At 37.4% G+C, this 25303-nt stretch overlaps 2 protein-coding genes across 4 annotated transcripts in view; one reads left to right on the top strand and one right to left on the bottom strand.

The window, feature by feature from the left end:
* LOC131671758 (transient receptor potential-gamma protein) overlaps positions 1 to 25303 on the top strand; it is an 82855-nt gene that overhangs the window by 30477 nt on the left and 27075 nt on the right. For all 3 annotated transcript variants that reach the window (XM_058948434.1, XM_058948433.1, XM_058948432.1), the window contains exon 3: positions 9309 to 9351. The gene's annotated coding sequence lies outside the window, so the exon portion shown is untranslated. The remainder of the gene's footprint in view (positions 1 to 9308; positions 9352 to 25303) is intronic.
* LOC131671761 (uncharacterized) lies at positions 2937 to 4084 on the bottom strand. Its single transcript, XM_058948439.1, has 4 exons — positions 3936 to 4084; positions 3737 to 3860; positions 3375 to 3664; positions 2937 to 3313 (listed from the first exon to the last, which is right to left on the bottom strand). The coding sequence occupies exons 1-4, from the start codon at positions 4004 to 4006 to the stop codon at positions 3094 to 3096; spliced, it is 705 nt and encodes a 234-aa protein (XP_058804422.1). The 5' UTR covers positions 4007 to 4084; the 3' UTR covers positions 2937 to 3093.

The raw sequence follows: 25303 nt of genomic DNA, 5'->3' as shown, positions 1-25303 counted from the left end.
TACGCGTTAACGCGCCCGTAACATCAATCCTACATTATGGTGAGCACATCGCGATACTCCATTACGACAATCGCTCTATGCCGCTTATTATTCGGATGTGCGCGCAGATTATTTAAAGCTCCTGCAAGCACGGCCGTCACTTGCAGGCGCCGCGCAATACACAAGACCGCAAGGAACGCGCACGTGTAGCAAGCCGCCACCATCGATGGTTGTCGCGCTGAATCTCTTGGGGAATATGATATTCGGCCTTGCTTTGCTTTCAATGTATCTTGCTTATCGAGTGATAGCTGTATCGCTTTTGTTCGATCATTATGGACGTGCTTAGCGGAAATAATATAGAACGTATACGCTTGGTTTTAAGGATTTACTTGATAAATGGAAGAGGATTTTAATTTATATTCAGTTCATTTCATATTACTAAAATATTTTTTCTTCTTTTTATTGGACGAAAATTTTAAGCTCCAATTCGAACAATTCAAACATGAAAATATATATCTTTGTAATAAATTATGAATGTGAAGGATCATATTATTTTTCAGAATCATGTAGAAAGATTACCGTAGCTCATCCTGAATCACCCAAGCTATGATCACGTGGAACTTTGAAATTGAATAAACTCCAAAGACACAAGAATAAAAAGATTTGAAATAAGCTTCCACCAACCAATAGAAGGAAAAAAGCTTGATGTCAGTCAGAATGAAAAAAGTCAGAACTGAGCTTGGCATCGTATAGGAAAACCATTGGCACTTGTCAAATCGTTGCCTTACTCGCACAAGACAAATCGCTTCCCAGCTGTCAGTCAGAAAGAAAACGATGCCACATATATAGGAAGAAAAAATATAGCTGTTGATTTTCTTCCTGCACCGTGAGAGAAGCTAAAATACATCTATATATATCCCGAGAGAGAGAGAGAGAGAGAGAGAGAGAGAGAGAGAGAGAGAGAGAGAGAGAGAGAGAGAGAGAGAGAGAGAGAGAGAGAGAGAATAACTCCAGCCGGCCACAGCTGCGCGACTTTTCATCGTCATCACTCATGGAAATAAATGAAGATCGCGCAAACAGCCCCGAGTGATTGGTAAACGCAATCTTCATGCGTATAAATTTCATCTTCCTTCTTGTTGATTAGAGCTTTATAACAATTCTCTCTTTTTCATTTGTTCGTTCGCGCAACACTTTAATCTGGGTCTTGCGAGTGACTTGTTTCTTTTTTCGCACGCAAATCGCCGCGGGCCAAAGCTTTTTGTGCTTGCGCTCTATTCAAACATCTGCCTCACTCTCACGCATATGTTAACGTTGGGCCAATTCTTTGCGTATTTTTATTCTGCTATCCTACCCTTTCTCTTTACCTTCTTCGTATTATCTAGGCAATTCGTTGCCACAGATAAATGCTGCTGCATGCGAATAATGCGCTAGGAATTTCTCCCAAATAAAACATTTGGTCGCAGGCTACTCTTTTCTTTTATTTTTCGTTGGTACGTTGAATGATGATATATATTCAACGGGATTGCTTGGGCAATTTTTGTTGTTGTCGTGCGTAGTTTCGCTTGGCTTTTATTTCGAGGAAATTTTTATTAATTTTGCAGAGATTCCTTTTCGCAGGCTTCCGTTTTAGGTAGTAAACTTGACTATATGAACACGAAAATCTAACTCTTATAGTTTCGGTATTTTCCATATTAATATGTTGTTATCAAACTACAAAGTTGTTTTTTTCCAGATAATAGAGAAAAAATTAGGATGGTAATATTAAAAATTCTAGTTAATCGTCTAGATTCATTTCAAGTAGTGTATAAAAAGGCAGTCATCCAATTTATTTGATTATTATTTCACTTCTATTTCATAAATTAAAACTTTTTCAAAGTAAAATACTTTATTTACGACAAACATATCAATTAGTCATTCAAAGTTACACATAGTTCCACATTTTCTCGAGTAAAAATAACATCTTATCATTGCTTTTCTGGTATCATCACAGAAAACTACCAGTCACAATGGAAAATCTACTAATTAGTGGGGAAACTTCTAAAATCAAAGTCCATGTATTAGTCAAGCAAACCGGAATACTGCGGCTTCTTTATGAAATAAACCAATTATAAGCGCGCGTGAAATCCTGAGGTCTTTTCAAAAGCTCGAATGAGAATGAATAAAACCGCATTGCCCAAGGCCTTACCATCTCCTCCAATTACTCGTTTCTGCGAAGCGCCTCTAACCCCACATCTCTCCATAGTATCGAGATCGCAATCGTCGCCTCACAGACACTCGACGCTTTTGTTTTACCTTTACTTTTACTTTGCCTTGGCTGAAGCATTCGAGCTGGCTTTATGAAACAATTCACCTACTATTCTTTACATCCTGCGAACGTTTGCGAGACGATAAAATGTTATCGTTATTCAAGAAAGCAAACTAATTTGCTGCAACAATTGTTAATAAACTTTATTACATAGCAATTTTTATAATAAAATGAGTAATTTTCATTTGTTTCAAAATATTCTGATTAATCAAAGCCAAACAAACGCGTACGGTGCTTGAATGTGTTATAGAATGAACTATATCACGCGTAAAATAAAGATCGACCTGTGGTCAGAAAAAAACGAGAGGAAAACAATACAAACTCCAATGAAGCCTTTGATAAAAAAAAATATATGCATACAACACACCGCAGAAGTCTCTTTTCGCACATATACTTCTATCTGTCGATGTCGCTATCTCTCTTCCTCGATATCCGACTCTCTTATTTGGTACGCGTGCACAACAGCCGAAAATCCGATTTCACCGAGTTGTTTTTCTTCCAGTCGTGATGATCCAATCGATAGGAGTTGGACGTTTTGTTCTCGACGTTTATCCACAGAAAATAGCTATCGGTAGTACAGTCAGAGAGGGAAAACGGTCCATTGGAATTTTGGCGTGAAAACTCGGATCGTTTGACGGGATTAGAGTTAGAGGTAGAAAGAAATTTCTTTTTTGTTTCTCGTTTATTTTTTGAACTGCAAAGAGCAAATGTAATTACTTGTGCTAATGTATGATTGCATTAAGAGATGTGTTTGCAATAATATACAGTTGACAAATCTGACGAGGAGCGTGAAAATGTAAAATAAAATACTAAATTTTCAGTAATTTACTTATTCGATCGAACACCGCCTCGACAGCATATTTGTACTTATTTTTGTTAAAGATCTTGACACTTTGTTTCACCAACTGATTAACAGTATCTTCCGCAATGCCAGCTATATGATCTTTGAAGAATGGGATAGCATTATCGGCTATTACATTCTGCAGCCAACTGATATAAGAATCGCTCGTCATATTCACAGAGATATCTCTGAAAAATTTAATTTGCATTCAATTCACTTTTTTCCAATAATAATGATTCTGAAACTCACCCAAATCGATCAATTTTAAAAGTAGGATTGGTAAGTTTTATTCCCAAAGGTCGGTAGTCGAGAGTAACATGCGCAGTGATGTTACTTATTACAGCGTCTATTGTTCCAGTGTCCGTGTAAACGAGGGCTTCAAGCGTGTAATTGAATTTTGCAAAAAGTTCAGGGAAATAAAGACTAGCGTTTATCCGTGCAGTAGGAAAAATACCTGGAACAATACTAGCTACAACGTTTTTATTTCTTTTGAACTTTGTGGCGCCTGTTATAACGCCGTCTGTCAAATTTATTGTCGCCTGTAAATGAATTGATGAATACATAATAAGTAGAAGATGCTCAACAATTTAACGGTGTTTCATTTAACTTACTACGCTCAAATCTTTTGATATGGGGGGTACGCTTATCGGATCAAAACCAATTTTTTTCGTCACTCTTTTAACTGACGGTAATGTCTTGTCAGCAATTTTATTTACCTTTAAACCAAGAGCTGATCTGCATTAAAAACGATAATTATTTTTCAATGTACTGTTTCAATCAAATATTGAATATCAAGCTTGTATTACTTACTCTACAATAAAAACGTTATTTCCAACAATCAACGCGAAATAATAAAATGTAAGCGTAAACCATAATGACATTTTAATTGTTATTTTATTGAGAAATGATTCTACGAAATTCAGTCAACCGTACATTACGAATTGCTAATGTGAGTTCATTATTCGCATAAAATATTCGTTATAGCTGTATCTACTTCCGTCACCGTGCAATTTAGGTAATGTAATTAAATGGAAAATTGCGTCTACAAAAAGCTATCGATAATAGAGCAATTACGATAGCAAAAATGCTTATATCAATTGAAATAATAAATACTGTTTCTGAGTATAATTTTGATGCAATTATACAGCATGAACGTAGAAGTGACCTCGCAAGCGTTATCAACTTACATAGAAGTAATTCGGTGTAATTCGTTTATTCTGGCTCGAGAAAATTGGACTTACACATAAAAAACGGACTAATCTTGTTTGAGAAGATACCGTAACAGTAGAGTAAGATGCAGACAAATAGAAAACAATATCGTGAAGTATGGAGTACAGATAAGTAAACAGTTGTTTGAGTCATGAGACATTTTCAGAATAGAAACTGTATTTCCTTTTCATTGAAGCCTAGAATAGGCTTTACTATTTTGTTATTGATTCCATTTATTTTCTTATTGTTTTCAATTGAAGAGCGTTCTAAATACTGCTGTTGCACGCTACAGAGGTAGGCTAGATACGCGTACGCATTAGTCTTCGTTCTCTGTAGTCATTAACATGTAGACTCGCCTCTTTTACCATTTTTGGAATGCAAGAGAAAAGGTATTTCGTACACATCATAACCTACAGTTTAAGGTTAAATCCGAATCAACAGAATCACAGTAACAAATATATGAAAATTTCACATTTCTTAAAATTTTCGTGTGTCCGGGGCTCGAACCCACGACCTCTTGCATAGAACTCTGAACTATTCCCCACTGAACTAACCATATAGTTTATACTATGCTACGAATAAACTTATGAATGACTTTTGTTACACAAGGTCATTACACTTTATTGATTGATATAAATAGCAAAATGAGATATTCAGTAAGGCTTTTTTATGTTTTATGTTCTTTAATTCTAATAATAGCGATTTACTGCGCTATTTTTCGTTATAAAGTTATTAGGTTATAAGCGTAAAAAAATATACAAGTTGGAGTATTAAATAAGAAAAACTTGGAGGAGCTGCTCGTCTAAGCTTAGTAAACTGCATTTATTTTTCGTAAAAGTCACGAAGACCATTAAAAATTTACGAGTATAGTCACTGTATTTTAGCACTCTTCAATCCTTGTGCACGCCGACGGTCTGTGCTTTGAATACAAGTGTAGAACTCGGTAAATTTAATTTTTTTCGTCACTTCTTTTATTCTTAGTTTTTCATTAGACTCAGTTACTGAAAAAAAAATTGAGTCTAATTTCGGAGTAATGATATCTATTTGAATGAACGTTATCAAATTCGTTTATTTTTTGCTGAAGAAAAAAAGCTCATTTTTTAATAATTGTAGATGCGATTTTTTAAATAATTACTGTTTGACAAATATAAATATTTTATTTCTTCTATCTTATTTTCTGTAAGACATATCCTTTTATATCCGAGGCTGACCATAGCGAGTTTCTTCTACTTAAATAGAAATAAAGTTAAGTTTATGTACGTCAAACCAAGTCGTGTAAAACTATACGAATGATAAAAAACCAGACATAATGTTTATCTTTATAAAGTATCTTGTAAATTTTTTAGCTTTGCAATTGTATAAACTCCTCGTAAAGTTAATTTCATTTACAAAACAGACTAAATAAAACTTCGCAATATAAATGGTAAAACTCGGCATTATCACTTGAAGTCGAGAAACACAAGCGCCGTCCTAATGGCGAACCAATGAACCGGAACTAGGAGTGTGCCATTCGTAGTTGCGAGAGGGGGAGAGAGAGAGAGAGCTAGTGCAGCCGTTTGAATATCAAATAGATGCTCTCGCACACGCTCCGGGGATGCGAGTTTACCGGTTCACCGAATTCGGCCCATATATATTCGCCATATTTTCCTATTGGGCTTACTGATGTTGCTTTTGATTTCGCTATACAATTTGCTTTTTGTTAATTTTCATCTAGCTCGTAACATGGAATTGAACGAAACCTCTTCAGAAATGTTTGCCTTTTTTACATTTTCCGCGTGACTAATACTTTGTCAAGGGATATAAGTTTGCAGATGTTTTCAATTCCACCTCTGGTAATAACAAGTAGCGAGTGCCAATCAAGTAACTTTCACTCTTCTTTTAAGGGGAGAGAGGTTTTTCCATGCCCCACAAAAGCATTGCTAGCTACCATCAAAATGAGACAGGCCTCTCTTAACCATACATTTAACATTATAACTTGCCTTATTCATATAGGTCCATCATAGTGTCAGTGAACCTACACACGTGAGCTTTCTTTTCTGTAACCTTGGATTTGTTTCCTGTAGCGAAAATAAAAAAGGGAGATAATAAAGAAAGTTTGCCTAGAAAAAAGTTTGATTTTCACCCACCCTCGACTGCTTTTGTCTATATATAGCATTGCATGTATAAAAGAAACGCTTCAACTTTTATCACATTGATTCTCATCTTCTCTTTTCTCTTTGCTTCGTAACTAACGAGGCTCTCGGCGCTTGGTGAACTTGAAACGAGCGTAGAATCCACTCATAATGAAGCGAATAAGCGGGAGAAGGTCGCCACAGCAGCACAGTGTTACGTACCACGTTTTATCGATTCTTTTCCTTGCGCCTGCGACTTCAAGTCGACGTGCTATCTCTTGCCTGTACATCTGACTTTTCTCGGTCGCGTGATGCTTAATGTGTCAAGCTTCTACGATGCTTTGTTTACATATTTTAGGTTTTTATGATAAAAGGGTCGTAAATTATTTGACAGCGCAAAACTAATATTAAGCACAATTGACTTTTGAAATGCGAAAGAAATTTGTGCAGCTGAGAACTTTGCAATCAAAATAAACTTTGTCAATAAAACGAATCAATGTCTATGTAGAGCTTAATTATTGAAATAGTGATGATTTCTTTGAATATTATGCATTTAAGGTTACGAAAAATATTCACAATTTTATGTTCTGTTAAGATTCCAGATATTCTCACTTTTTCATATGGAAAATGTTTCTTACTATTATGTATTTATGGCTCAACTATATTTTTCAGGACTATTAACAGACCGAAAGCCGAAAAAACACCTTATTTTTATAAGTACAGTTGAAATGATAATGAAAAAAAATTCATCTACTATCTACATAACCAATAAAAAATAACATGCAATTGTTACTGTGAAATTTTTATTTTAAGCTCATGTTATACTTGACAAGAGTATCTGACGGCTAGAGGAAAAAATTCAAAAACGCTTATGTTCTGTTATGATTTTGATTTTTCTGACCATGCTATTAAGACAAATATATTCACACATTGATGACAATTTACTCACCTATGGCATTTTTTGCCAAATACTAAGTCTTTATTTTGCACGAAGTCAGGTTTTAAAAACGTAACTCGACCTATTGACGGTGCAACATATTGTTGCTAGTGTATATAAAAAATTTTTTTTTCTTCTGTTGCTTCTAGTTCTGATAAGGGTCATTCTCGATATCTTCGAAACGTTGACAAAATAGCGTGAATAATGACTATTCAAACAGAACCGTGTACAGATGTTATAGTTTTATTAAACCAGTTTTCACCACCTTCTGTTAGACACATTACAAGCTCATATTTTAAATCAATTTATCCTTGTCCAACAAACTTTAAAAATCACTCAATCTAGATACTTTCAAAACTTCTTGAAACTATCTTCAATATTCGAGTTATCCTCTCTCGACAAAATATCGAGAGTAAGATAGAAGAAAAAAATTTTCATGAATTTTTCACGAGCTAACTCATTTTAACCGAGAAATTGAGGTGTCGACGATTCTTTCGTTATTAACAAGTCTGTCTCAGATTGTCTGGAGGGAAATGAACGCGAGCTAGCTTATTATCTCTTAGGTCTACAGTTACGAATGCGTAATTTTGAGAATTAACTAGATTTAAGATATACCTGGAAAGTAATCGTGAACAAGGCAGATTGACAAAATTTCTTGAAAAACTGCTCAAAAGAAATCTTATAAATCATTCAAGAGATCGATAACGTGAAACGCTTACTTAATAGAGACTATCTAAGATATTAAGTTATGATCAAAGATAGTTTTCTTTGTTACAAAGAAACCATTTCAAATTGTAATGCACTATTTGCATTGCCGTGCATGGAAAAATCAAACATTCATTTACTTGGCAATTCCGCTCCGCGTATAATAAAACAATTTTTCTCTGGTGAATCACATTTTCCTCCTAGCTGAAACGATCACATCTTTTGCACCTTCATTCCCACGTGGGGCATAATTTGCTCTTTTCCATCTCCCTCTCTCTCTCTCTCTCTCTCTCTCTCTATGTTTACTCTTCTACTCGTTTATTTGATTTCCTATTATGTATTCTGGTTCGAACAACGATATCATACCTTTTTTCATTCTTTTAATTCGATAGCGTTTGAGAGGAAATATATTGTTGAATATGCATGTTTTTACAAGTTTACAGAATTAATTTTTTCAGTGGCCTCTAATTCTTAACAAGAATGAAATTCGATATGAATGTTTGATTGTAAAAGAAATTATTTAAGTGACTTTGCATGAGTACGGAACTCTAAACATTAATCTTAAATTACTTTACTGACTAGGTGAAGAATGTAGAGTACATTGAAATATTTTCATAAAATTACTTTTTCGCAGAGCCGAAAAAATTTTTAAGCAAAAAGACAAACAAATATCTCTACAGTAAACACTTGAATTTCATGATTGACAATTGAAAATCTAATTGAATTTTCTCTCTTCTACATTAAATAGAATGCCAACAATAACAATACCATACAATTTACCTTTGATTAATTAATTAACGCCTACCGCTAGACATCAAACGTTAGACAATTTACATCTGTTTGATAAGCAAGGAATGTCAATTGAAGTTTTCAGTCGACTGAATTCTCTGCTTTGAATAGCCATTCTGTAAAGAAGAGAAAAAAAAACGCGTGATTGGTTTTCTCTGCATGTTCAACCCACCAACTCGCGTACAGGGTCCGCATAATTATAAAGCCATTCAAGCGAATACCAAGAACGCTTGTAAAAGTGGCAATTTTAAAAGTTACTCATGCGAAATTTACTGAATACGACAACAATTTGAGAAAAGTTATTCGCGATGGCAGTATTTTTACTCCGTATTCTTCGAATTCACGGCACGTTTGTGTTAACTTTCATCTGATTTTTCGTAATTTACAACTTTTCACGTAATAATGTGTGTATATATTTTATTTCTGTTACAGTACCACGGCCGACAAGGTTATGACACAGATATACCAGAGATCGGTGAGTTCAGATATTTTACGATCCTTATACCTTTTTCACGAGACACGCCACCGTCATATGCTTTGCTCGTGGGTATGCATGTCTTATCAATTCTTCAATCGGCAAATCTACTTTTTCAATTCTAGAATAAGAAGAATTCAAATGCTATTATCACTCCATGAATAGTCATGAAAGCGCAATTGCGATTTTTCAAAGGTTACCACTCGAAGAATCCGGGTTAGTCTACGCGTTTGATTTTCTTTCGCTTCAACTATATAAAAGCATATATTGTCGAATGCAAATCGAGCCTCGTCGCTGCTCATTGGTAAATTAATGACCGTACTCTAATTTGGAATGTTTGCAGGATTACATCGCAAAACTCGTGTTTAATTATCGGTTTTGACGTGAATTGTTATTGATGAACGTTAACGGTTATTGTCGCATTTCATCGATTCATGCGTTTCTACGATAATGAAGATTTGAATATCTAGGATTTTGAAATTACTTTTTGGTAAGCATTTATCTTTGTGTGTGAAATAAAGCATTACCGTTAGTAAACATTATACAAAAGGTATATACCAACTTCATAGCTATTTGTATTAGTATTGATCATGTGAAGTAGTTGAATTTTTGAGATGAAAAAAAAACTAGTAATTATCTTAAGTTAGTATATTAGTATTATTACAACAAGAAAGACGACTAAGTGAACAACACAAAGAGCAAAACGATAAGCACACTAAGAAAGTTATTGCGCGCAAACGTGTAAGAAGCTTCGCGCAGAATCAACACATGCGAAGAACAGTTTCCCGAGCTCTACACTTTTTCTTGAAACTTACTCTTAAAAGATTTTTTGATTTATTCTTTATGTGCGGAAGAACTTAAATACAAAAAATCGCATGTCTCTCTCTCTCTCTCGATTTTTCAAAAGTAACAATATATTTTTTAATGAAGAGAAAACAATCATGCCTGTGTTATTTAAATATTTATGTAATACTCACTTAGTAGACTAATATTGCGCCATTTGAGAACTCGAATACCAATGCTAGATACCTTGGAGACGTAGGCACGACATAATACAATTTAATCCAAGAGTGCATAGCTAGAAGCGTCACAGCCTAAGGACACCACTGCACGAATCCTACTTCTCTAAATTGGAATGCTATGCGCGCGGAAATCCACGCGACGAAAAGAGTCACTCGAAGCTTTTCACGCGAATGCTAATCGCTATAAAAGATTGAAACCTTGGATAGCTTTCATTATACCAATTTGCCGTGTGATGGTAAAGTGATTTTTATTCCAACTGGGTTGATGTTTGAGTTATCTTGATAGAAGCTTTTGAAAACTTTAGCACTTATCAATGCGTGTTGAAATTAATCGTGACTAGCTTGTCAAGTTTTTCATTTCAATTCAAATTGAATTGAATGGCGATGGATTTAATGTGAAATTGCATAGACTAGTAACTGAAAAAATATTCAAAAACTACAATTGCCTCGATAAAAAAATAAACTAAAATAATTTGTAATATCAAACGTTCAAAGAAAAAAGTTTTATGTAAAATTTCAAAGTACTCATGACATCAGCAATATCATCGTCCACGTCTATTCCAGCGAAAATTCAACGTGACCACTTTATAGAATCCTCTTAAGCTCTTTGGAGCGAGTGCGTGAGGAGCAGCGATTTCCACAAGGTGTGACCTAAGCGAAGCCGCCTTGAGAAGGGCCACTTTGCATTACTAACGGCCGATAAGTTGCTTTCGAGGCTCGTAGTTACTATTACAGTGTAACTTAACTGAAATCCATATATACCGTAGCATTATTCATTAGTTGTATGATATAGTTTTTATTATGTGAGAACGGACGGTTACATGCGTTTATTGTTTAATAATAGTAGATTACATAAGTAAGCCGGAAAAATATTGATAAATTCATAGCACATGAGAATGGACAATCGATGCGAAGCCGAAACAGGAACGTTATATTCGTTCACTACATTCTTTTCCAGGCCTATGTTGTCTCATCAATTATTTATCTTAGAACTTAATGTTTTTACGTCGTATTTTTTTCTATTATTATTTAAAAATTACAGCCTTATAAAAACAATGTCATACATTAAATTCAGCACAGTCCAACGATGTCTCGCATGTGCATACTATAACCCGCGAACAAGAGAAAAATTGAAAACTTATCTGCCTCGCAGATGAACATTCGAAGCACCGCCGTAAAAGCTTCCTGTACTTCAGAAAGAACATATCCGAGTGGTATCTATTTCTCCAAGGAAAAAGTAGAAGAAAAAGACATTGGGTAAGAATGGCTATCGGATTTCTAATGACCGATCGTCTCGTCTTCATCAATCTTCTCTTTTTTGACTTTTTTCAACTTGCGCATAGTAACGCTAATGCGTCTTTTTCGGGATATTATATGGATTTCATTGAAAATACGATGCTTTCAAGTTTTTGTAAGGAAATCTTTAAATACTCGACATAGAAAAATTAAACTTGAATCGAAAGCTGTTGGAAAGAATATTTATCCAATAATTTAATTAGAATGTCTTCTTTTTTTCGCTTTGGCTCTCAAAGCCTAATGTTTATACAGTATACTTTTATTATAATTTTTTTACCAAAAATTAGTACCTATATATACATAATTTCTAGTTACTCAAAAAATCTGAAACTTTGTCATAATCAACGGAAATCCCATCAACAACTCTGTCGCATAATCAATCGTTTCACACGGCATACTCATCATGGAGAGGAGGACCAAACAAACTAAACAGCAACAACGCAAATGCGAGAGAGAATAAGTAGTGACAGGCATTCGCGTCAGGCAGAGATGGTAATCGATACAACAGTAAAGTCGCGCTTAACAAGGTACAGCATACGCTATAGACAATAGTGTCGACCTAGTGACGATTTCTATATACAGATTCAACGATTGCGATAAAAGTCGTCGACGAACATTATTTTGATATAAACGAACGATTTTGAACGTAGATTTGTAGAGATTTAACGATGACATTTATCAAATTTATCTAAATTTAGGTGTAACATTAAATCGTTACGCGCGGTATCAGGTTATTAAGCACTCATTAAACTTGCATTTACACGGTTGCTGTTACAAGAGAGCTTTCTCGTTTCCTCCCCTTCTCGAACATTTCCGTGTCCAATAATATTCCTTTATACACACCCACGTCTATCAAAGTACGTCTTCTTGGAATGTTTTCTATTGATCCCGACAGATATACAGAGAAAGAGGAAGAGAGTGTGATTCTAAGCTTCAACCATTTACACGCAATATCTTAAATGGAATCTTTTTTGCTGTTATAAATTCAGTTGCATAATTTTTTCTAAATGCGTAAAGTTAGTGAGGGGTACTCAACTTTCTAGATTACAGTTAGATTCTTTTTTAGGACATTAATAGATTTTTTTCTCTGCAAGTATAAGTAGATTGACCTATATCAGCTGTAGTATATTAATTAAACGTAACACTGAATATTTGGTCTACGTTAGATACATCGCGTGGGCTATAAGTTAATTGATCAGTTGATTAACATCGAAACGGCGAGAAGTGTAGTCATTTAATTCACTGTTCTCTACACTTGATGTTTGAATCAATTATGACTAGGATTAAATACTCCTTTGACCAGTATTACATAAATTAGATAGAATTATTCTTTTTTCTACATATAAATTTGTCAATTCTTTTTATTGCATTGAATGAATTATTGTAGGGATAAGTTTTTGTTCGCAAACTAATGAATTCCATCATAGATTAATTTACTCAAAGTTTACCGACGCGTGAATATTAATCTCATGATAACCAACGAAATCTTTTATACGTAGTAAATTACAGATAAAGTGATAAACGCGTTTCTATCTGCCAAATCAATAGTTAATTATTGAAGTGTGTTCCAATTCAGTTGCGGTTGATTTGACCATGGTATTTAACGAGATTCATTCTTGCATCAACGTTACATCGACGGTCTCTGCTAAACTAACATCATTTGATTTCAACTCTATACAATAGCGAGATTTTATATGAGTAATTATATTTGGAATTCACTGATAGAAAATAATATGATTTTTCATGAAAACTTTCTTTAATCCAAAAGCTCGTGTTTACTATTTAAACAGCACACACGGTCATAGAAATATACTTTGTAACTCAAGACATATCTCGCATAGTCTTCTATACAACAAGCTTTTCCAGCAATCAACAGGAAAGCCGACTATAATCGCAAAAGACAACAATTCCCATTAGACGAATCCAACAGAAAAGTTCCACAGATTGTACAAGCAAACGAAAGTCCGTAAACAGCGAGGCGGGGTGATCGAAAGAGAGAAAAACACGGCGTCCCCATGACCTGAAATCGATCCGCGAAGAAAAGACATTGAAAGATAACGAATAAATGCTTGGGCTGAGACGTTAATGCATCGCACAGAGTGTGGGAAGTTAAAACGGAAGATCCTAAGCACGTATAATCAAAGAGAAAAGTCCATTCTAATTAGACTAATTGCCGGAACTGTTTTTGATCAATGCGAAGAAAACAATTGAAGGAATATTCCTCGACATCTCTCCCCGTTGCAATGTGGGTCAATCACTTGGACTCTTGGACTAGCTATTTAATGAGGGAACACGGTTACCGAAACTCTCGTGTATCTATATACATAGCGTTGTCTCGGGATCAACGGCACATGCAGCATAGTGTATAGGTAGCTTATAGGTAGCCGGTTCAATTATCCAACTCGAAGGATTCCATTTTGCCTCTATATACACCTTCACACATCGAGTTTTCCAACTTGGTATGGAGATACGTGTAAAGTTCGTCTTCGTGATTAAGATATCTTGCTGTTGGAAACTAGACTATATCTTTTTTTAATGGGTGCCGTGTACTTGAGCTGTCATAATGGATTCGTGACACTTCTAAGCATATAACGGTTAATTTTATACGCGCGGCGACAGTATTATTATAATTCGAAGTACGATTTTCCATGAATTTACACATCAATGCACAAGCTATTGTACATTTTAATTAGCTAGTTAATTTATTATTAATTATTCACTTAAGCTAGTTAATCAGATTCAGCATTATAAGTCTGAGCTTATAATTATAACGTTAATTAAACACTTCGTGTTTCCTACCATAAAAAAAAATGGTAATCACGGCGAAGCACAAATTTCGTATGTACTTTGGAAAGAGAAGACCGAAAGCTTGCCGCCCCGAAAAAGCCGATCGTTAAACTCCAGTAAATGCGCCGTGAGCCTTATATCGCTGAAAAACAACATAACCGCAGGCAAGGCCGCATAAACTTCCGCTGCAGTGACTTCTTCGCCACGCCCTCGAACTTTCAACTCCGCGTGTAAAACTGCCGATTGCACTGGCAGCAGATGCCTTTGGATACGCATTCGGTAAATTTATGTAATGGAAGTGGACTGCTTCGTACACCATGAAATTGATTTGTCATAACAGCGCGTGTATAGTTTGTATTTACGTGCCTGTTAATCGCGCGCTGCCGTGTTAGATTACCGAGTGGCGATACGGGTAATTAGCGTATACGGAATTCCTCTCTCTCCTTGTTAATCTGATAAGTTTTATTTGGCCCACTACTGCTCTGTATGAGTATATGACGTGTGCGTTACCATACGAGCAGCTGATTCGTCAACTTGTTTATTCGAGCACGTTACTTCGCAATCAATTTATTTTGTGCGCGCTCGTGTTGAGTTCATGTCGTGCGCTCGTAGTTGTAATTTGTTCGATATTAATGGCAGGTTTGTCGCAATGTATTAATTTAATTAATGTCTTGCATAAATACTCCGACTATATGATAATTTTAACATTGTCTGTTTAAATATTAAGCTTTCTAAATGATTTTAAGTATTCGTGGAATGTAGCATAGTCTGGTAAATTACAAAATTCAAAAATGATAAGATTTCTTTTCGAAGTGCTAGTGGCCATACTATCCAAAGTGAAGCGAGTACAAAATATCTCGAAAATATTCCGTTGACGAAGAAAAGAAGCGAAGACTTACTTTTTCTTTATCCGCACCTCGCAATTCTTACGCGCGGCGTTGGTGAACGTTGAAAAAGCAATTTCGCGTTCTGAAGCGCGCACGGCTGGTCACCGAGAGATATCGATTATCTCTTTCTTCTGTACATTAAAATCGACAGTGTTCTGAGTTGTCTCTTCACCTTAAAGAGAATTCGCTGCAATAAATGTATATACGCAAACGGTAAAGGATGGAAAGTTCAATTCTCATGGAAGAAAGCAGTAAGTGAATTCGAAAAATCTAAGCTTGAATCCATGCGAGAATATATCTGTCGATCATCTTGGCGAAAATGTTAGCGAAGAGACGAGGGGAATATCGATCCATCGTCGCATCCCGTCTTCTTCGCCAACGCGACAGGGCAGCTGCCAGGAATTCAATTAGAAATGGTGCCTCTCTCTCTTGCCACACACGCGTCCTTCACCTTTCTCTCTCTCTCTCTCCCTCTCCACTTTCTGTATAAGGCTGCCTATCGTTATCCGATTACGGTGATTTTCAAAATCCCTCATCTTTCTCTCTCTCTCTCTCTCGCAGGATGAGTTTCGCGAGCGTGACGTCCATTTCGCAATAGTCGACGAGCCTGAAATCTTGGTCCATGGGTTACCAGCGGAATTTCAAGGTTCCCTCTTCCAGGCCGCTACTTCTGTCCTCATTGCGCTGGGCTTTGGCGGAGAGCACAACCTCCCTGCGATCATTGCGACAAGGGAGTGGAATCCCACCGCTGCCTCTCGCTCTACTGCGCCCACGGATCAGTCGCAGTCCTTCTCTCACTCGACCCAAAGTGCACGAAAGAAGTCCTTCACCTTCCTGCTGGATTCGCCATCCTCTCGGGACAGAATAATCAAGCTTTCGTCCAGACTGAAGGGGCATACTGCCCAGACGATCTTTGGCTGTGGAGGTGGTATACGAGTACTACTGCGTCCAATCTACCCCAAGCCTGTCTTCGAGCTGCTATCCAAGGCCAGAAAAGTGAGTGACGACCTCGGATACGCGTGGCCTGTGGTGCGAAACTTGCGGGTCTTCTGCCGCGCCACGCCGCAATCAGAGCTGATCCCTATTGTCTCTGAGGCTGATCTACGTGGTTTGCCGAGGCTGGCATCTCACCAACCAGTCGCATCCTCGGTGGGAGCCCCAGGCCACCTTCACCCTTCGGCCGCGCCTTCCGCTCCTCTTAGCGGTCCCCTTCATGATCCCCGACTCCCTCGCTCTGATCTTCATATCCGACCGCCTGGAAATACACCAAGCTTCACTTTATCTGCCTCCTCTTCTCAGTCGCCAACCCGTAACCCAGCTCAAACTTCATGACATTCAACGGTCCCACTAAATAATTCTGTTACCACTTCCATCTCATCTCGATCTTCCCTCACCGTTGCGCACATCAACATAAACGGCCTAAACGTACCGTGGCATTTCTCTCTCTTAGAAGCACAGGCACATACAAGTTCATATGACATTATTGCCATCTCCGAAACCAAACTTTGTAATGTCATCTCTGATGACCACCTCGTACTAGCCAATTACAATTTTTTCCGACTGGATCGCGAGGGCAAGGAGGGTGGTGGAGTTGGCTTCTATTGTCGCAATAGTTTGACAGTAAAATTACTCGCTGCCTCTGATCCCACGTTTAACAACTCACCCGAATTCATGATAGCCGAAATCCAAAATAAATGCCACCTAAAACTTTTATTTGCAATTGTCTACCGCCGTCCATCCGCCAAAATCCCATCATTTTTCTTCAACACCATCTCTTCCTTTCTTCCTCTCTTCAATGATGTCATTATCACTGGTGATTTCAACTCCGACCTTACATCACATCTTCCACACGTCCTGGCATTGCGCGATCTCATTGATTCACATGCACTTGGGGTTGTCTCCACCGAGCCTACACACCATCCCATTACTGAGAGTGGAGTGACCACACATACAGCGCTGGATCTTTTTATAACAAATCCCTCAACTCACATCCTTAGCTTCACCAAATCTCTCTCCCCATTTGTACCTTATCATGACCTAATTGAGCTATCCATACTTTTTTCCTCGCCCCAGGAACAACCTAAAACCTTTGCTTCCCGTTCTCTCCATCGTCTTAATAAATCTGTCCTGAACTCTCTTATCACCACCAAGCTCTCGGTCTCCCAGGATTACCTGGGTGATATTCTTCGTCGAGACACTCCCTCAGTCGATCAACTTGAGCGAACTTTCACCCTTGCGGTTTGTGGAGCTTTTGACGAACTAGCCCCTTCTCGTCTGGTTACCATCTCCTCCAAAAAGAAGCCGTGGGTGACTGATAAGCTGCGTGTCCAAATGCGGATCCGTGACGCAGCCTACAAACGCTTTCGAGCCTCCAACTCATCCTTAGCCCTTCAACAGTATCGCTCTCTAAGAACTGCCATTTCAAACGAGCTCGATACTGGGAAAAACAACCATATCCGTCATAATATTGAACACGCCAATAGCTCCAAATCCAAGTGGAGGACTCTCCATGACATCGGCCTAACCAAACGACTCCTGCCGTCACCACTGCTCTTTTTCTCAGCTGACGAACTCAATAAATACTTTGCTACAGTTGTCAACAGATCTCCAGCCCTAACCCTCACTGCATTTGACAATATCTGCAGTTCCCCCTTGCATTTGACCTTTACTTTTCCTCCGTTTGTCTTTTCAAAAATTAAACAGGCTGATGTTGAGAGCGAGATCAGGGTGTTGCGTTCTAGGGGCAGGGGTTGTGATGGACTTACGGGAGGGATGCTTCTCCTTGGACTTGACACCGTAGCTTGCAACCTTACTGATATATATAACAAGTCCATTGAAACATCTACTTTCCCGGCCACGTGGAAGCGCACCCTTATTCGTCCTCTTTCCAAGGTCAGATCACCCCAGTCTCCTTCTGATACTAGGCCCATAGCACAGTTGTCTGAACCTTCAAAAATCCTTGAACGATTATTGCACCGACAATTTTCTGACCACCTGGAAGCTAATGACCTTCTGGATCCCAGACAGGCTGGTTTCCGTAAGGGACACTCTACGGAGACTGCTTTAGTGGGCGTCCTTGACGACATGCGGTTTGCCATTGACAGGAGGCAAATTACCATCCTTGTCCTTTTTGATTTTTCAAAGGCCTTCGACGGAATTCCACATGACTTGCTTATTAATAAGATCAGAGCTTGTCACGTTGGTGACTCTGTCTTACGATGGTTCTTTAGCTATCTTGTCGACAGGGTGCAAGCTGTCATTGACCATGGGGACACTGTTTCGCGGTGGGAGCGTGCCCGGACGGGTGTCCCGCAGGGAAGCGTCCTTGGTCCGCTACTGTTTGCCATCTTCATTAATGACCTCCCACGAGTTCTTTTTTTCTGCAAGCATCTAATTTATGCTGATGATACTCAGATTTACCATCACTGCGTCCCTTCCCAGATTGTTGAGGGGCTTGAGAAGGTCCAATTGGATGCGCAGGCGGTGGCGGATTGGGCGCGAGCGAACGGTCTCCAACTCAACGTCGCCAAAACAAAGGTCATGATCGTTGGTAGCGAACTTCACGTCCTCGCTATTGACCTAAACTCGTTGTCCAGGCTCAAGATTGATGATGTTGAGATTCCATTCTCATCATCGGTCAAAAGCCTTGGACTTACTATCACCTCGACCCTTCAATGGAAACCCCACATCTCCGACATTGTTAAGAGAGTTCACCTTGGTCTAAATTCCCTTAAATTTTACAGAAAATCACTCACCATTGAAACAAGGAAATACCTGGTTCAAACATTGATCTTTCCCCACTTTTCTTACGCCTCCATAGCCTTCATGCACCTTGATAAGTCCAGAACCCTGGCCCTTCAAACAGCTTTCAATGCCTGTGTCCGATTTATTACAGGCTTTATACCTTTCATCCCCACACCAAACATTGATTCCCATGTGTCCTTCCATAGATTGCGTCTAGGCTGGCTATCTCTTGAGAGTCAGCGCAACATCTCTCTCATCCTTCGCACATACAAAACCGTATGCTGTCAACACCCGTGCTACCTTACGACTTATGTCAAAACCCCAAATCCTCCTAATCTTAAGCACTCCTCCCGCAATCCCCCGATGGCCTTCTCCTATCCCGCTCCAAGAACTGAGGCTTGGAGGTTCTCGGCGGCGGCCTATGGCATGTATCTTCTCAACCAGCTGGCCATAACTGAGTTTGATATTACTCGCTATGTAGAGCTCAGGCGCTGGCTCTATGACTATTTTATGGTGATCGAACAGCTCCTTTTTCGCCACAGGGTGGACGCCGAACACCTCACAAATCTCCCCTTGCTCCTGAAACTTCCTTCTATCCCTCTTCCTTTCAACGTCTCCGCCTTCACTTCCTCATCAGAGTACCTCTTATCACCTGGTCGCTACCTGGTCTGTAATTTTCCCCCATTCAATTCCAAGTTGTAACACCGACCGACACTTCCACCCTGATCCACAATCGACCTTCACAGTCACTTCGTCATCTCTCCAGGCTTTACGAGTTAGTTCTTAGTCTTGAATCTGCTTGACCACCATGCTTATTAACTTGTTTGCTGGCTCCAATTACCCTCTTTGGCCGGTGATTTTATTTAGTGTTTATTCTGGCCTCTTCAGCATAACGTACTGTGTTATGCTTGCCTGTTCACCACTAGTCACTTAAGTTCATCACATCGCATTTAGTACGCCCTGCTCTGTGATCTCATCTATCTTGTCACCTAACCTATTGTCAATCAACATATCTCTATTCTTTCCATCTCATGCGAATATTGTATCATTTATTGCTATGTATGCTTCATAATCTCACACTCATTCTCTTTAATTATATTGTTTAACTTATGTTCATCTTAAATCACAATTTATTCGTATAACTTTATCGCTTGTTACTGCGCTCTAAATTAATGTATCTGCATTGTATTCTGCTCATAGCCTACGGGGTTATACCCCACGGCTTAATAAAGCTTATTCTATTCTATTCTCTCTCTCTCTCTCTACTCCAGTAGGTGCGCTCTATGTTTAGTCAGACGTGTACGGTATAATCGCTCTTGCGACGCTTTTAATCGAATTATATGCGGATGAATTTTAGATTATGAGCTACCTCTACTAAATTTCATTGCACGTCAGGTCATATACGTCTGTCAATTTTGCTAATTAGCAAGCCGGAAGTTTCATTGCTAGACTAAAGTTCATTTGCCATTAATGTCGATCCGCTTTTCGCAAGTCAATTAGCCCGTCGGCTTGATAAAACTTGCAGGAGAGCTTGGTCTGCAGCCAGAGTAAAATACAAAAATTGTGCTATGAAAAGGGCTCAAAGCTTGTTAATTAGGAAGTTTCTTCGCGAAAATCATAGCTTCTCTCGCGGTGCCACTGGTGAATCGACAGTTTCATGAATTTATACAACTACTTTCGTCACTTCTCGTGTACGTATACGTGTTTTACAGTCAAAGTACGGCTGTCGAAATTAAAATTTTTGAATTTGAATCCACGTGAAATTGTAAAAAGCAACACCGCGGCAACGAAAAAACTCGTTAGTTTGTGCGAATTAATTTTGCATGCAGAGTTGCACGACGTAGCAGTGTTTCGTTGGCGAAACTCGGGGCTAAAGTTGGGCAGAAGCAATTACATGATTCGTCGCGCTCTGGCATCGGTTTAAAAACTCACCCCTTGGCCCTCTCTCTCTCTCTCTCTCTTTCACTCACTATCTTATGGGTATGATTAATGAAGTCGTGAGTGCGCATAATCAATATGAATTTTCCACATGACACGAAAATCTCTCGAATGAGAGAGAGGTCATCGACCAATATTCTCGTGATAAAAAACAGTGGAGTCACATATCAATCTCAGCAAATTAATCTCTGACGGGAAACGGATAATGCTTAAATGGAATATATGATTCGTTTGGTTAAAGGTTGATATATTATAAATTTGCTTTATCTCGGATAGAAAGTTTATCTTCGTTTGGTTATATGTTACCTAGTGCAAAACTTTGTTTAGTCGTATTTCAGTATGTCACAGTGGGTCACTTGCATATCGAGTTTAACGTAGTCACTTTGTATTATCTCGGACATGTATACGCTAGTTTTTCAACGGCGCAAATATAAACTTAATTGAAAAAGATACAACTGTACTATTTCAAAAAACTTTTCCTGAGCTTATTTCAATAAAAAATCCATTCATTACGCTAATTTTCATTATCAAGATTTATGGGAGTTCCGCACATTGATTTACGATAATCTCAATCTTCAAAACAAAAAAATTAAAATATAGAATTATCGAATCATGTAATTGCAATGAAAACCGGAGAAGAGAAAAAAATGAACGGAAAAAGGATTTGCCAATAAGGTAAGGTGCAGGAAGTATACGGATAAGTGGATGATTGTGAGTTGAGAAACTATAAGGAGCTCTCGATATCGAAAGTTTCAACGCAGAGGAAAATTGGCATCTTTCGCAATCTATACATCTTGATGTTTGTCTTCTGAGAGTTCGCTTAACTCCGCTCTCTCTCTCTCTCACACACACATACACACATACACACACACGCGCGCGCGCACATATACATACACACTCAAGGCTATCTATTTGCTCTGCCCTTTGATGAAAAGTTAGTTTTTCGCTATAGTGTAGCAACCGCAGATGCCAATAAGAAACTTTTACTGTCCCCCACGTTTACTTTAAATTAATTTTTTGCGGCATGGCGCGCTCAATTTATCCTACATTCAAATTAGAATACTTTCTTCAACATTTCACCGAAGTCTTCTGTTCTTTCCTTTTACTTATGTTAATAATAGTGGTCACTTAAATAAAATCCGCGATAATAAAACACAATATTATTGCAAGTTTCTCATTAGAATTTCAATAAACTACCTAAATAATATTTGCGCTGTGGAAATGGCGGAAATTTTATCATTTCTGCTCTCTTATTTATTTAACGAACGGTGATGTATATGTATACGTCCGATTCGTTGAACGCGTCAATGTATTTGACTGACCGTATTTCTCGCTCCTTCATTTTTCTATTACCGACAGTCTGTTCTATTCTTTGTACGTTCTATTTTTCTGCCGTCGTGTTTCTTAGATATTACACCCGTATAGTTTCACAAGATATCTCTCGCGTAACCTTAACTCGATCTTATTACTCGGAACTCGTTGTCTCGTTTGCCATTTTACTTTTTCTCCTCTCGTTCAATCGACTTTTTTCGATATACATAGATACGAAGTTGAGGGGTCCGCAGAAAAAAATGAAAATATTATCTCTTGAATTCTGATACATAAAATTTTTCGCGCTGTAATAGGGTCAAATTATCAATTTAGAATGTTAATAATTAAAAACAACAAACGTCAATTGTCACTTACAGGCTTAGACACAAATCGACATTATTGACAAGTAGAAAAATTCACGTATAGTCAGACATAGACATAACCAAGATGATCATCATTCACCCTATTTACTTCAACGAGGAAACTTTAATCACGTCACAAATTGTCCTGTATAATCTAGAAAAACATTTAGCTAGACTCGCTCAAGATGTTTTACACGGTAGTTTGAAAGGATCAGCGTCTTTCTTTTCTCAGGTCCACGCGACCGGATGCGCTCGGGATAGAGGCGATAATGATGACAAAGCTTATCCTTTCTAACTTACACCAGAAGACCGGTAGAATAACGGAGGACATCTCCTTAGCTTTATTTAACAGCAAGCAAAAACAGCAGTTTTCGTGTTAAAATTTTTCTGCTAGAGTTACAAAAATGGAAATCACGGTGAACGTGAAAGAATTTCTCATCCAATTTGAAAAAACTACCATGTACGGGCGTTACAGGGAAGAAAGTTAGCATAAGGAATACCAAATTTAATTTTTTTTATTGTAGCTTTTCAGCACTACTGAAGAGTAACATTTTTAAGTTGAAAAAATTAAACAAATATTTTTCATTTGAAAATATGAAAAATCTTAAAATATTAAAATATTATTACATTAATGAGAAGTCCACGTATAAGAAAACAATCACTTCTCATCCGACGAAAAATTTCTTTTAATTTAATTATCCCCCCCCCTCTCAGGCAATACATCGTGATAATTTTTTATATAATAAACGATCACCAACTGGTTGTGTAGCAAATAGAATAAAAAAGAAGAGCGGAACACGCGATAAAAACACCAAATGGTGATGTCTAAATTTCACAGCTATTCTGATAAGCTTTTTGTTTTATCATTACAATTTTATCAGTTTATTGGCTTTGCTGCCGTTTTTTGCTATGCAAACGAGAATATTTACCTCACTATGCTCTGATAACTCTGCAAATGCTAAGTAGATACATATCAAAAAATAAGAGATATTAGATGTATCTGAATTTCTTTTTTTACTGTTGAAATTGTAAGATGGGAAATGGGTAGGAATATTAAAAGTTTTATTGTGTTATCAAATTAGCTAAATTACGTAACTAAGTAACAACGTTGTACTAAAAATACTTTTACCGAAGTTACTTAAGTTTTTTTATCAGGACGTCTACCGGCTTCCTTAATAGCCATCCAGCGTAATGAGTGCCAATGTGTTAACGATTAACAGAAAAAATATAGTGCCAGAAACTGTCCGAAACTTTGTGATAGTGCTCTGGAATTGCAGTTCAGGCACGTCCGATGAGAGTAAAATCGATGACTTTAAAATAACAGTTAATAAGACGTAAAAATGACGTAACCATAAATTACTCTTTGTTTTTTATAGAATCGTAACTTTATACTGTTGATAATCAATCAAAATAATATATTTTGACTTTGATCAAAATTGTTCATATAAACCAATGAACTTATCTAACATTTTTTTACGTATCAATAACGCAAATATACAAGTGATATTCAAAATTTACGAATAAAGAAATTTATTTATCAATAAACATTATGGTTATTAATAAGAGCGGCGTAATTAACATATGTAGACAGTAAAGAAATCATCCAAATAAATGTTTAAAATAAACATACTTAATAGTTTTACAAATTTCAAAATAAAATTGAACTAATTCAAAGAAGAATGATAGCTATAAGAACATAAATAATTTTCAAAATAAAAAAAATAGAAAATGTAATGAAATAAATATTAGGCTTTCAAAAAATCAGTTGCTCACCACTGAATTGAATTGCTAAGATAATCTAATTCGCAGTCGCCAAAAATTTCAAAGAGTCAGGAAAATCTCAAACCTCGCGAGGTTTTTATTAGTCACTCACTCGTGTAAAACGGGTGCAAACTGGCTTTATGCAAGTGTTCATTCCTCTCTCTTCTTTTTTAACCCTCATGTTCTTTTATGAGCCACCCTCATCCTTCATCCTAACTTTTTTTTCTTATAAGACGAATGCGTGTTTTGCGCAGTTCAACGAGAACTAAAAGTATCTTCGCACAACGACTATGAGAAATTCAGTCATTAGACGATAATCGCCGAGTCATCGGAGAATGGAGATAGTCGACAATGCGGGTTACGGACGCACTTGAAGAGTGTGAAGTCAAGAGTCTTCGGATTAATGTCGTGATTCCTTTTTCGAGGTATAAGCTTTCCCCCTCTAACCTCTTTTTCTTTCTCAAATTAAAATTTCTAATACCTGTCATTATTATCTATTTCTTATATAATAATGTTCAAATTTGACGGTGCTGCCTTTTTTATGACTGCCAATTGAATTCTCACTCTTTCATCAGTATTCAATTTTTTCCGTTGAGAATTTGCATAGGTAATCAATCACTTCTAACGACTAGTTCCCATAATTTCCCAAGAAATATTTTTATAACAATTATTACTTTCAAGCGTGTGTTATATTATAATTTTTCATCTAAATAATAGAAAGTCTCGAGGTTAGAGTAGTGGCTCGACAAGGATTATAAATGACTGAATACGTAAACCCTTGTATAAGCTATAGTGACGTTCCATTTACAACAGCTGTAGTAGAAAGAGCTATCTGATAAGTTTT

The sequence above is a fragment of the Phymastichus coffea genome, unplaced genomic scaffold (assembly GCF_024137745.1).
Source record: "Phymastichus coffea isolate CEN01 unplaced genomic scaffold, Cenicafe_Pcof_1.1 PCOF00134, whole genome shotgun sequence".
Taxonomy (NCBI): domain Eukaryota; kingdom Metazoa; phylum Arthropoda; class Insecta; order Hymenoptera; family Eulophidae; genus Phymastichus; species Phymastichus coffea.
Note: the sequence above shows the minus strand (reverse complement) of the source record. Positions and strands in the feature narration are given on the sequence as shown.

Bases quoted from the DNA above. Each gene is read 5' to 3' on its own strand.
- LOC131671761 (XM_058948439.1), bottom strand. From the start codon at position 4,006: ATGTCATTATGGTTTACGCTTACATTTTATTATTTCGCGTTGATTGTT. The intron at 3,665-3,736 runs GTAAGTTAAATG...ATTCATTTACAG, and splicing joins TATCAAAAGATTTGAGCGTA to GCGACAATAAATTTGACAGA. The intron at 3,314-3,374 runs GTGAGTTTCAGA...TAAATTTTTCAG, and splicing joins TTTAAAATTGATCGATTTGG to AGATATCTCTGTGAATATGA.